Source organism: Polypterus senegalus, chromosome 3 (assembly GCF_016835505.1).
Source record: "Polypterus senegalus isolate Bchr_013 chromosome 3, ASM1683550v1, whole genome shotgun sequence".
Classification (NCBI taxonomy): domain Eukaryota; kingdom Metazoa; phylum Chordata; class Cladistia; order Polypteriformes; family Polypteridae; genus Polypterus; species Polypterus senegalus.
Genome location: NC_053156.1, coordinates 246,447,587 through 246,459,823, shown reverse-complemented (window position 1 = coordinate 246,459,823; position 12,237 = coordinate 246,447,587). Strand labels below are relative to the sequence as shown.

The 12,237-nt window shown below is 37.6% G+C and overlaps 1 protein-coding gene across 1 annotated transcript in view; it reads right to left on the bottom strand.

Annotated features, from left to right (window-relative positions):
• Positions 1–266: 266 nt before the first annotated feature.
• The window catches only part of e2f6 (E2F transcription factor 6), a 39,912-nt gene continuing 27,941 nt past the window's right edge, over positions 267–12,237 (bottom strand). The window contains exons 4-8 of the mRNA XM_039748871.1: positions 10,400–10,610; positions 9,113–9,271; positions 6,241–6,355; positions 3,003–3,159; positions 267–682 (exon numbers count right to left, since the gene is read on the bottom strand). Coding sequence (XP_039604805.1) covers positions 648–682; positions 3,003–3,159; positions 6,241–6,355; positions 9,113–9,271; positions 10,400–10,610 — 677 coding nt within the window. The 3' untranslated portion in view covers positions 267–647. The remainder of the gene's footprint in view (positions 683–3,002; positions 3,160–6,240; positions 6,356–9,112; positions 9,272–10,399; positions 10,611–12,237) is intronic.

The window sequence follows — 12,237 nt, the reverse complement described above, 5'->3', positions numbered from 1 at the left end:
AGACCTTTAATGCTATCTGCCAGTCATGAGATTACATTAGGATTTCAATCGTATCATCACAGACTCATACCAATAACAAACTCATATTAAAAGAATATTCACTTTCAAACCAAATTATTCCACAAGTAAAAGTGGAAAAAGTCACTTTATAGTAGATTTCTCACAAGTTACATTGAGTAAAAACTGCATTTCAAGAGATGCTCAATACACAATGGTAACATATAACCCGAACCCCCATGAAAAAAGATTTATATCAATAAAAGTGATAGCAGTGTCATTTATTGCATCATTTTTTCATATAATGAACATTATCAGGTTTGAAAAATTTCTCTCCAAAAAAGAATAACAAATGAATCAAACAGACCAAAGGTTCAGGGGCTTCTTTCCAAACCTTTCAGATATAAAGAATAGTTGAAGGAAAAATAATCTCAGCTGCATTGCCGCTCATCTGAGGAAGAATGTACTTCAAGTTAACTGTCTTAGTGCAAGTATCACCACGGCTCAAAAGTCAGTCTTCGTTAAAAGGAGTTTCAATCCATACGGTTCACAAATGGGCACAAATGAGCAAAGTGCCCCCCGTCTCTCCAAATTGGAGAAAGTTGGGGAAAAAACAAAAATACCCAGCAAAGCAAAAAGAAAAAAAAAAATCACTCAATATTTCCAATGCAAACTCTCTTCATATCTAAAAAAGAAAGACACACCTTTTAAAATTTTTATTTATCTTTATGTAAGCAAATCTCTTTTAATATACACTCACCTAAAGGATTATTCGGAACACCTGTTCAATTTCTCATTAATGCAATTATCTAATCAACCAATCACATGGCAGTTGCATCAATGCATTTAGGGGTGTGGTCCTGGTCAAGACAACCTCCTGAACTCCAAACTGAATGTCATAATCGGAAAGAAAGGTGATTTAAGCAATTTTGAGCGTGGCATGGTTGTTGGTGCCAGACAGCCCGGTCTGAGTATTTCACAATCTGCTCAGTTACTGGGATTTTCACGCACAACCATTTCTAGGGTTTACAAAGAATGGTGTGAAAAGGGAAAAACATCCAGTATGCGGTAGTCCTGTGGGCGAAAATGCCTTGCTAAAGCTAGAGGTCAGAGGAGAATGGGCCGACTGACTCAAGCTGATAGAAGAGCAACTTTGACTGAAATAACCACTCATTACAACCGAGGTATGCAGCAAAGCAATTGTGAAGCCACAACACGCACAACCTTGAGGCGGATGGGCTACAACAGCAGAAGACCCCACCGGGTACCACTCATCTCCACTACAAATAGGAAAAAGAGGCTACAATTTGCACGAGCTCACCAAAATTGGACAGTTGAAGACTGGAAAAATGTTGCCTGGTCTGATGAGTCAGAATTTGGCGTAAACAGAATGAGAACATGGATCCATCATGCCTTGTTACCACTGTGCAGGCTGGTGGTGGTGGTGTAATGGTGTGGGGGATGTTTTCTTGGCACACTTTAGGCCTCTTAGTGCCAATTGGGCATCGTTTAAATGCCACGGGCTACCTGAGCATTGTTTCTGACCATGTCCATCCCTTCATGACCACCATGTACCCATCCTCTGATGGCTACTTCCAGCAGGATAATGCACCATGTCACAAAGCTTGAATCATTTCAAATTGGTTTCTTGAACATGACAATGAGTTCACTGTACTAAAATGGCCCCACAGTCACCAGATCTCAACCCAATAGAGCATCTTTGGGATGTGGTGGAACGGGAGCTTCGTGCCCTGGATGTGCATCCTACAAATCTCCATAAACTGCAAGATGCTATCCTATCAAAATGGGCCAACATTTCTAAAGAATGCTTTCAGCACCTTGTTGAATCAATGCCACGTAGAATTAAGGCAGTTCTGAAGGCGAAAGGGGGTCAAACACCGTATTAGTATGGTGTTCCTAATAATCCTTTAGGTGAGTGTATATTAATATCAATCTACTTTATCACAACTGCTACAGTTTTAAATGAAATATACTTTTATTTACTAGTTACATATAATTATTTTTATTTAAAATGTACTTTATTTTAAAAAGTCTAAACAATAATCTACCAATGGAGTAAATAAGTATTCACTTTCAAGGACAAAACTGGGGGCCGTATACCCTCTATGTGCACCTAATGCCACAAAAGAGAGAGAGAGAGAGAGAATGAGAATAGTGAACTGGGAAGATACTAGATTGTAGCACGGCAACAATGTCATGGATGACTGGGAAAAGGTCAAAATACTTCAGACCTGACAGAGGATAAAACAGGGTCAAAACAGTCAAAATCATTTCTTTGTCCTGGAACAATAAACCCCTGGCGGAGGCTAGAATTGGATGTCTAATTTCAGCTCAGTACAGATGCTGACATCCTGTTACTGGCCTGTAATTCTGAAAAAACACTCATTACCTTAGTACACCTCAGCATAAAGATTATGCGGATTTATTTATTTTCTTTTGTTTAAAATTGATTATTTAGTGGATTTTTGGAATATTATAAGAAATTTTGACTGAATATACTAAAGGCTGTAGGATGTAATCATGTCAGGACCAAAGAGCTATTTCAGCCTGTCAGAGTGAAAAAGGAGTGCAGAACAACTCTGAACACATGAAAATACGAGATCCATAGAAAAGAATGCTAACACTGTCCACAATCATTAAACAAACACCAGTTATAGCTCTACTGTGTTCTGGTTATGGGGTGTATACACCTAAGTCCAATAAGTTGCTAAAAACTAACAATTCAAATTACAACATTTCCATTATCAAAGTATGGCTCTACAGACTTTTTTATATGTAGAATAACACAGTTCAATAGTTGAATAAGTACCTTTCCATCAGATACCATTCTGACTTTCTCAGATCAGGATGAATAGTTTATTTTGACTTGTTTATCAAGTTATTGTATGTCAGCTGCAATATCCAGGACACCAACGTTTTTTCACCTCTTTTGTACCAAGCACTCAGCTAGCCAAGCACAGTCACATATACAGCATATACTATACCTTTATCAGACTGAAGAAAACTCTTCTCTATTGACGAAAATAGCCATGATGCTTTTTTACATTGTCCTTGCTTTTGAAATTTGATTGTTTCATTTGAATGACAAAGAAATACATTCACAGGACCTTTGGTGCTTTTAATGTTAACCTGAATGCTGTCCTAAAGTTAGAAATAAAGACATGACTTCGTTAGTAACAGGCACACCTAAACTCTGGACACATTTCTTTAAACATCTATTTATCTATCTAAACATTCCCTTTTTCAGAATAAGAGCATATGAAAACTCAGAAATTCTGAGTGTGATCTTCAATATCTAAAAATAAAAGAAAATTAGAGGCTATGATAACAAAAGTAATATTGTAAAAAGTGTCTTATGTAAACCAAAAAAATATTTTAAACCTTACTTAGGCAGTAAGTGTGTGTCTGCTCATGATAGCACTATTTAACAGAAGAATAAATACAAAGAAAACTTGCATTCTACTATATATATATATATATATATATATATATATATATATATATATATATATATATATATATATATATATATATATATATATATATATATATATATATACTCACTCAGCAAAAAAGAAACGTCCTCTGACTTTCAACTGTTTTTACTTTCAGTAAACTTAATGTGTAAATATTTGTATGAACACTAAAAGAGTCAACACCATAAGACATAAACTAAAAATGTTTCACAATGTGCCCCTGAATGAAGGGAGGCTCAAAATCAAAAGTACCGGTCAGTATCTGGTGTGGCCACCAGCTGCTTGAAGTACTGCAGTGCATCTCCTCCTCATGGACTGGACCAGATTTGTCAGTTCTTGCTGTGAGATGTTACCCCACTCTTCCACCAAGGCACCTGCAAGTTCCTGGACATTTCTGGGGGGAATGGCCCTATCCCTCACCCTGCGATCCAACAGGTCCCAGACGTGCTCAATTCCTTCGATGATAAACACGAATCCATCCATCACCCCTGGTGAGACACAACCGTGACTCATCAGTGAAGAGCACTTTTTGCCACTCCTGTCTGGTCCAGCGAAGGTGGGTTTGTTGCTGGTGATGTCTGGTAAGGACCTGCCTTACAACAGGCCTACAAGCCCTCAGTCCAGCCTCTCTCAGCCTATTGCGGACAGTCTGAGCACTGATGGAGGGATTGTGTGTTCCTGGTGTGACTCGGGCAGTTGTTGTGGCCATCCTGTACCTGTCACGCAGGTGTGATATTCGGATGTACCGATCCTGTGCAGGTGTTGTTACACGTGGTCTTCCACTGCGAGGATGATCAGCTGTCCTTCCTGTCTCCCTGTAGCACTGTCTTAGGCGTCTCACAGTGCGGACATGGCAATTTATTGCCCTTGCCACATCAGCAGTCCTCATGCCTCCCTGCAGCATGCCTAATGCACGTTCACGCAGATGAGCAGGGACCCTGGGCATCTTTCTTTGGGTGTTTTTCACAGTCGGTAGACAAGTTTCTTTAGTGTCCTGCGTTTTTAGAACTGTGACCTTAAATGCCTACTTTCTGTAAGCTGTAAAGGTCTTAACGACCATTCCACAGGTGCATGTTAATTAATTGATTATGGTTAATTGAATATGCATGGAAACATTGTTTAAACCCTTTACAATGAAGATCTGTAAAGTTATTTGGATTTTTAAAACATTATTGTTGAAATACACAGTCCTGAAAAAGGGACGTTTCTTTTTTTGCTGAGTATATAAGGATCCCAAGCCTTTATTTCACTTTAGCAGAAATGAAATCACACTTGCATCAATCAAGCTTATAGTCAGCACACAACGGATCACCAAACCAAACTGTCCTAAAAATGTCATGAAATTGCTCCCACATCCTCAAAGATGTGTAAGTTAGGCCTATTGGATTACAAAAATCCCAAAAGGTGATGATCGTGTGATGGACTGGCCTCCTGTTCAGGGCCGTTTCCTGCCAGAACTAAATAATGCAGGTCTGACAACATGTGCAAATTGCTTAGGAGTACTTACAATTCATTTCAAGTGAATTTATTCTGATGTAGAATTATGATTTCATTGGTTTTCAAAAGTTGGTATCACATTTCTATTTTTATCTTTCAGCAACTGGAGTAAAAATAATTTTATACACTTTGCTAGAATTTCTGCTAGAATTTTCCTATTGTAATAAAATGTTTTTGCTAAAGCCTGCATTTTTTGAGCAAATTACTTTCTGCTTTTATACTTAAACTGTTCATGACTCAGGCATTTTTTTCAAATGTTCACAACTTATTCTTTCTGACACATCTAGGAGTTTAAATTTATGTACTGAAAATTTATGAACTGGCAATCTTTCAAACTCTGAGCTTCCTCCACTAAAATATGTCATTGGTACACTGGAAAGATTAAGACTTGACAAATTATATTTCCTGATCAGAAAAAGGAAGATCTGGAGAAGAAAACAAAGGTGGCTTAAGAAAGTGTAATACAGTAAGGTTCAAGTTAATGTGCATGCCTATTTTCAGCATTGTGGAACTGTTTTCTAAACACTATTAAAATTCATCATGCTTTACATTCAGGAAAATAATGTAATAGCAAAAATGTATTCTTTTAGCACAATAATGACCCTGAAAGCAGTGCAAACACAATTAGGAACGACAAAGGTTAGAACTGCATGAGGTTTGAAACCTCACAATCCTGAACTCTAGAGCACTGTGGTTAATGCGGGCAAGGACGGGAACAAAAAGTAGCCCATGTTACACAAAAAAGAATCTGCAAGAAAATTTGAATTATTTACCACAGGTGAATTTTTGCTCTGACACACATTGTCAACAGTGGGACCTTCTATAGACTGGTGTGCGCATTTCCTAATCATGTGCCATTACTGAATTGTCCCCATGTGGACTCCAAACAAGGTGCAGAAACATTGCAATGATTATCAATAAAATGGAACGTGCCTAAAACACATTTTAAGCATCAAAGCAAAGGGTCTGAATACTTGTGTCAAATTAATATTTGAGGTTTTTATTTTTATTAAATTGGCTAAAATTTAAAAAATCCTGGTTTCACTTAGTCATTCTGGGGTACGGAGTGTGGCCTTTGATTTGGGCAAATGAGTTTAAATGATTTTAGCACAATGCGGCAACATAGCAAAAACTAAAAATGTTAAGCCTGTGAATACTTTCTGAAGCCACTGTATATTATTAACATTTTTTACACATGCCTACACCTACATACATGGAAGTTTTATTTTGCATAGATATTTGATCCCACCTCTTTTGGCCTGGGAACTTCCAATTTTGTTTCTTCAGGTGCTTTGACAGCAATTACCACTTGATCTTTAAAGGCTTCAATATTGTGAATATCCTGACTAGTGACATATGCTGAAGTTTTTAGAAGTAAAGGAATATTAAAAGAAGAATTTTCTGTTGTAAATATGGAACACAAAAAACATGGAAGTGAAAAAATAAGACAATTTAACAAAAGTAGCATTTTAAGTACTTACAACCATATCCAGGACATATCAAGAAGAATACAAACAAAGGAACAGATGAATGTAAAATTCATTTCTTCATATGGAGTAAACATAAATTTGAAATACTCCCACTATTTTAATAAAAATGTAACTTTCCCCAAAGGTTGATGTATCTAAATTAAATGTGGTTTGAATCAAATATGTAGCTATAAGTTCAACCTACTGTTATAGAATGCAAATGATCTACTTCTAATATTAAAGATGTTAAACCTCTGTAGACCACAGGAGATATTACACATATCACAAGATAATATAAGCAGTAAAATAACCTTCATTCCAAATTCCATCAACTGTGGCTTGAAAGCGTATTTCTGAATACTGTAGTATCTCACATAGATAAAAGTTAAGGTTTCTCACTTCTAGAGTGGTATGGTGTATGTCTTTCAAGAAACAGAATTAGTACTTGCAAGTACCAATTTTCACTAGTAATACATTTTCTTCTAAGAAAAGCCATATGGATGTTCTTTATAAAAACCAAACATCACATTAAAGTATTTAATGAGGCAGCATGAAAATGAAAATATGGTTTTTGGTTTATTGCACTGACAGCCAGCATGCATTCATTTAAATGGAGAATTTGAAATCTGAGGCAGCAGAAGCCATGTATTTTTCTTCTGTAGTTTAAAAGCATGGCATATATTGCACAGTAGCCAGGATTGCTATGCTATAACTATGGTTACTATTATGAATTCAAATTCACTGTAAATAAATGTTCAGGTTAAGTTTCAATCAACTCACTCCACACAAACAATTTCAGCCATAAAATTTTAGAAGCTTGTTACAATTTTACTAAACAAATATAGGCTGGACTATATAGTTACAACTACCCTACAATTAACATCTGAATAATCAACACTAACAAAATTACACTCTACTGTGAAGTGATGCCAGAATTTAGGATGAGTTTACATAGCTTACATACGTAATTTTACTGTGAAGTAGGCAAATGCTGTATACAGTAATCCCTCCTCGATCGCGGGGGTTGCGTTCCAGAACCCCCCGCGATAGGTGAAAATCCGAGAAGTAGAAACCATATGTTTGTATGGGTATTTTTATATATTTTAAGCCCTTATAAACTCTCTCACATTGTTAACATTATTAGAGCCCTCTAGACATGAAATAACACCCTTTAGTCAAAAGTTTAAACTGTGATCCATAACAAGACTGAGATGACAGTTCTTTCTCACAATTAAAAGAATGCAAACATATCTTCTCTTCAAACGAGCGCGTCAGGAGCAGAGAATGTCAGAGAGAGAGAGAGAGCATGACAGAAAAACAAATAATCAAAAAATCAATACGTGCTGTTGGACTTAAGTATGAGCACTGCGATAAAGCAGCCGCAAAGAAGGGAGCAATGTGAAGGTAATCTTTCAGCATTTGTTAGAGTAGCCTCCATATCTTCTAAACAAACAGCCTCTGTGCAAACAGCCCCTCTGCTTACAATCCCTCCGTCAGGAGCAGAGAACGTCAGAGAAAGAGAAAGAGATCGCAAGATTAAAGCAAACAATCAAAAAATCAATACGTGCTTTTGGGCCACCGCGATAAAGCGGCATTTCTTAGAGGAGCGTCCATTTACTCTAGGCAAACAGCCCATCTGCTCACACCCCCTCCATCAGGCGCAGAGAATGTCAGAGAAAGACCGAGAAAAGCAAACAATCCGCTCGGGAAGCACATCGTAGATCATTGAGGAGTTTTAGTTAATATGTAATACATGCTCTGATTGGGTAGCTTCTAAGCCATCCGCCAATAGCGTCCCTTGTATGAAATCAACTGGGCAAACAAACTGAGGAAGCATGTACCATAAATTAAAAGACACATTGTCCGCAGAAATCCGCGAACCAGCGAAAAATCTGTGATATATATTTAGATATGCTTACATTTAAAATCCGCGATGGAGTGAAGCCGCGAAAGTCGAAGCGCGATATAGCGAGGGATCACTGTACATGAAATCAGATGTGAGGCTGTATAAAAGTAACAGGCACATGGACTGAAAGCTAGGCATCTTAGCAGAAGGCAACACAAAGTACTTCAAAACAGTGTCTACATTCTATTTTAAATCTGTTGATATTTCTTGATAATTACAGGTAGATTAAAAAAAAAATCCTTCCAATTTGAGAAATCTGGCCTTTTCAATGGATGTCTTATTTTGCTGCTGTAGGAGTTTGTGGTTGGGGGAGAACTGAAAATATCTGAAGTTATGAAACAATGTGCACTATGCAGCTGAAAGCATTTGATGTCTTTGTACATAAATAAAATTCTATCAAAAGCCACAATTTCAATGTAAATTTATCCTAGTGATACAAGTAATTACTTTTGTAGCAGCACTCATCACAAAAGGGACAGTTTATAGAACCTTATATGCGGATTCGGTGGCTATTTAACAAACCCCAAGGTCACCATACATCACCATGTCAGGGATCTTTTATCAGGCACTGCTCCAAGAAAAGAAGGTCAAAAAATATCAGTAGAAGGCTGATACTAGTAAATAAAATGTGCATCAACACCTATACAGAACCATGATAAATAAAGAACATTTTAAGAGAATTCACTTCATACAGGACAGTTTGCAAGGAATCACATTGCTCAACACATGAATTCGTCAAAGGATATTTAGCATTTTCTTTGTTGTCTGTTAATTCAAATAATTGATGTGAACAGACTTTGATCAGCTCATCTAGTGCTTCTTCCATTGTAGATAAATTAAGCAGTTCATTTTTTAAGCACTTTCTTTTAGTGTCATACTGTGCAGGTGAATCTAAATTGGTTCCTCTGTAAGAAAAAAAAAAAAGACAAAAAAAAAACTTTTTTTACTATTCTATACAGTAGGCAACAGCTAGATTTATCACTTAGATTTTCAAGATAGACCTTTTACATTTTAAATGTGTACTTAAAAGTGAAAGGACCTCAAAGATGCAAGTCTAATTATTAATCAAGGTATGACTGTAAGTTGGCAAAAAGTCTTGCTTGTATACAAGTACTGTTTTGCAGGATGATCACCTGCTGAGGGAAAGACATTAATACCAGATACTGCATGGCCCAAAGGCAGGCCCGTAGTGCATTTGGCCTAATGTGTTTGTGGTTCTCTTCTTGTTACACTCTTGACTTTATTTTTGTGCGGGTCTCGTTAGTCAAAGCTCAATATTTCAGATATTTAAAGCAAGTTTTCTCATTGGACAAAACTTCCCGAGAGGTCATGAAAGGTACACTTGTACTGTGTTGTATCCAAAGTGACTAATGCAAACATCGTGTACCATTCTTTAGGCTTTTAGCCTTTTGCAATAGTAAATTAATTACTTCAGAGACCCTACTGAAAAAACTGTTTCAATTAATAAAATTAAGATTTTAGAGTTATAATGAATGAACACGCAGTTAATACTGCTTATTTTACACAATAACACACAATAAAATAAATAGCCACAAAATGGAGAACCAATGCCACCAAAGGTTCTCATCAAACCTTTGAATTATCCAATAGCATTCTGCATACAGTAAATATTTTGGAAGATGATGATTGGAAGATTTATTTGATGACTTTCAACATGTGTAGACACTCAAGTACAAACTATCCTATTAACAAGTTGGACTATCAGAAATTATTAAAATCTGTTTATTAATTAATGTCACTAGCATTACAGCACATTTCTACATTACAAGGTGTTCTTCCCAGCTTTATACACCAAGAATCTTATTTGTGACAATAAGCTCTATACCAAGATTTCAACTTACAAATATCTGCAAGACTTGGGCCAGACAACCAGATGATACATTTCCTAATATACAGCTTCCATTTTCCTCCAGCACAAGGAACCTAGATTATTTAAATATACATGCACACAAACACAAGACTAACATGTTTAATAAGAGTAGAAGAGTAAACGCAAAAAAGAATACACTTACATCCACTGAATATGGTTTTTACTCCTCTTCTTAACAAGTTCAATTCCATCAAGGACATTTGTAATATCATATACTCTTCTCTTCCGTACTCCTAATGTTCGAGCTGCATTATTTAAATCAAGAATGCCCTCTGGAGCAACCTGGATCAACTCCATAAACCTTTTTGTTAACTGCACTAGTGACACATCTGTTCTTTTCCTAGTGCCTTTCCCTAGTGGACAAAAAAGGGAAGAAACAGATCAGTAATAACACAGGATAGGAGCAGCAGCTTGAGTAGAGATGCCCAGACTTCTCTCTCCCCGGCCACCACTTCTAGCTCTTCCGGGGGAATCTCAAGGTGTTCCCAGGCCAGCCGGGACACAGTCCCTCCAGCGTGTCCTGGGTCTTCCCCGGGGCCTCCTCCCGGTTGAACGTGCCCGGAACACCTCGTCAGGGAGGTGTCCAGGAGGCATCCTGATCAGATGCCCGAGCCACTTCATCTGACTCCTCTCGATGCGGAGGGGCAGCGGCTCTACTCGGAGCCCCTCCCGGATGACTGAGCTTCTCACCTATCTTTAAGGGAAAGCCCAGACACCCTGTAGAGGAAACTCATTTCAGCCGCTTGTAATTCGCGACCCGACCTCGGATAAGCGGAAGAGGATAGATGGATGGATAGTTTTCATTGTACAAATTCCACTCCCAAAATGACTTTCAGTAACTGCCTAAAAAAGTCAAATTTCTGCTCCTTTTTTGTAACGTAAAGTCACCAGAAACAATTTAAAGCTAAAATGACATGAACTTCAATAACAAAATAATATAACTTGTTGGGCATTTTTGGGAATTTTTATTGCAATGTATTATCAAAAAGCTGAAGACATGGATTTTATGGTGTCCAAAAAATATAATACCTATCTGGTGTGACCATCCTTTACCATTTATATTTGGTCCAACTTGAATACAGTTTCTGAAGGTGTGGTAGGTTGTTCAAACCTTGGAGAATATGCCACAATTCTACTGGAATTTGTGCAAGTAATCCCAGACAGCCTCAATAAGTTTGTCAGCAGGTCTCTGCGGGGCCATAGCATGTGTGGCAGAATTCCAGGTCGCTCATTTCACTAGATATATTTTTTAATGATTTTGGCAGTGTGTTTTGAGGCAATGTCATGCTGCCTAATGAAGCTGGGACCAATCAGATGGATGAGAATCTCCCTATATTTCTCAAAATTGGAAGGGGGTCATCAATTTTGCAGAAATGCAGCAGCAAACTTGCAGGACACCACTACTTGTATTCACGGTTGCCTCCCTGTTGTTTTCCAGTCCTTCTGTGCACAAACTGCCCTCTGCTAGAGCAAAAGATTTCAAATTTTGACTCATCAATCATCACTACCAATTACCCTTTGTTGCACCCCAGTCCCTGTGTTTTCAAGCATAGGAAACTCGTTTGGCTTATTTCCACATCAGAGAAATGGTTTTTTGGTTGCAACTTTTCCATTAAGACCACTTCTGATAACATGTATACATGCTATTGATGGGTGTATCAGTGTGCCAATGGTTTAACCAGTCCTGAGCCAAGAGCAGTGCTGGATAACTGATTTTGAAGGGAAGTAAGCTTGATGCATTTGTCATCTGATGGTTTCAATGGTCCACCACTGTGCTGCTGGTCCTCCGCCAAGCCTGTTTGTTTGTGCTTCTGCAGAAGAGCTTGGATAGCACAACAGAAAACACCTGTCTGTTACAAATGTTCTGCTTGTAAAGGCATTGATGATACAGGGTGACACATTTACTGCAACCTTGCCTTTTTCAGTCTGTCCCTTGTCCAGTTTTATTCCCTCTAAACAGCTATTTCTTTTAATGACTTT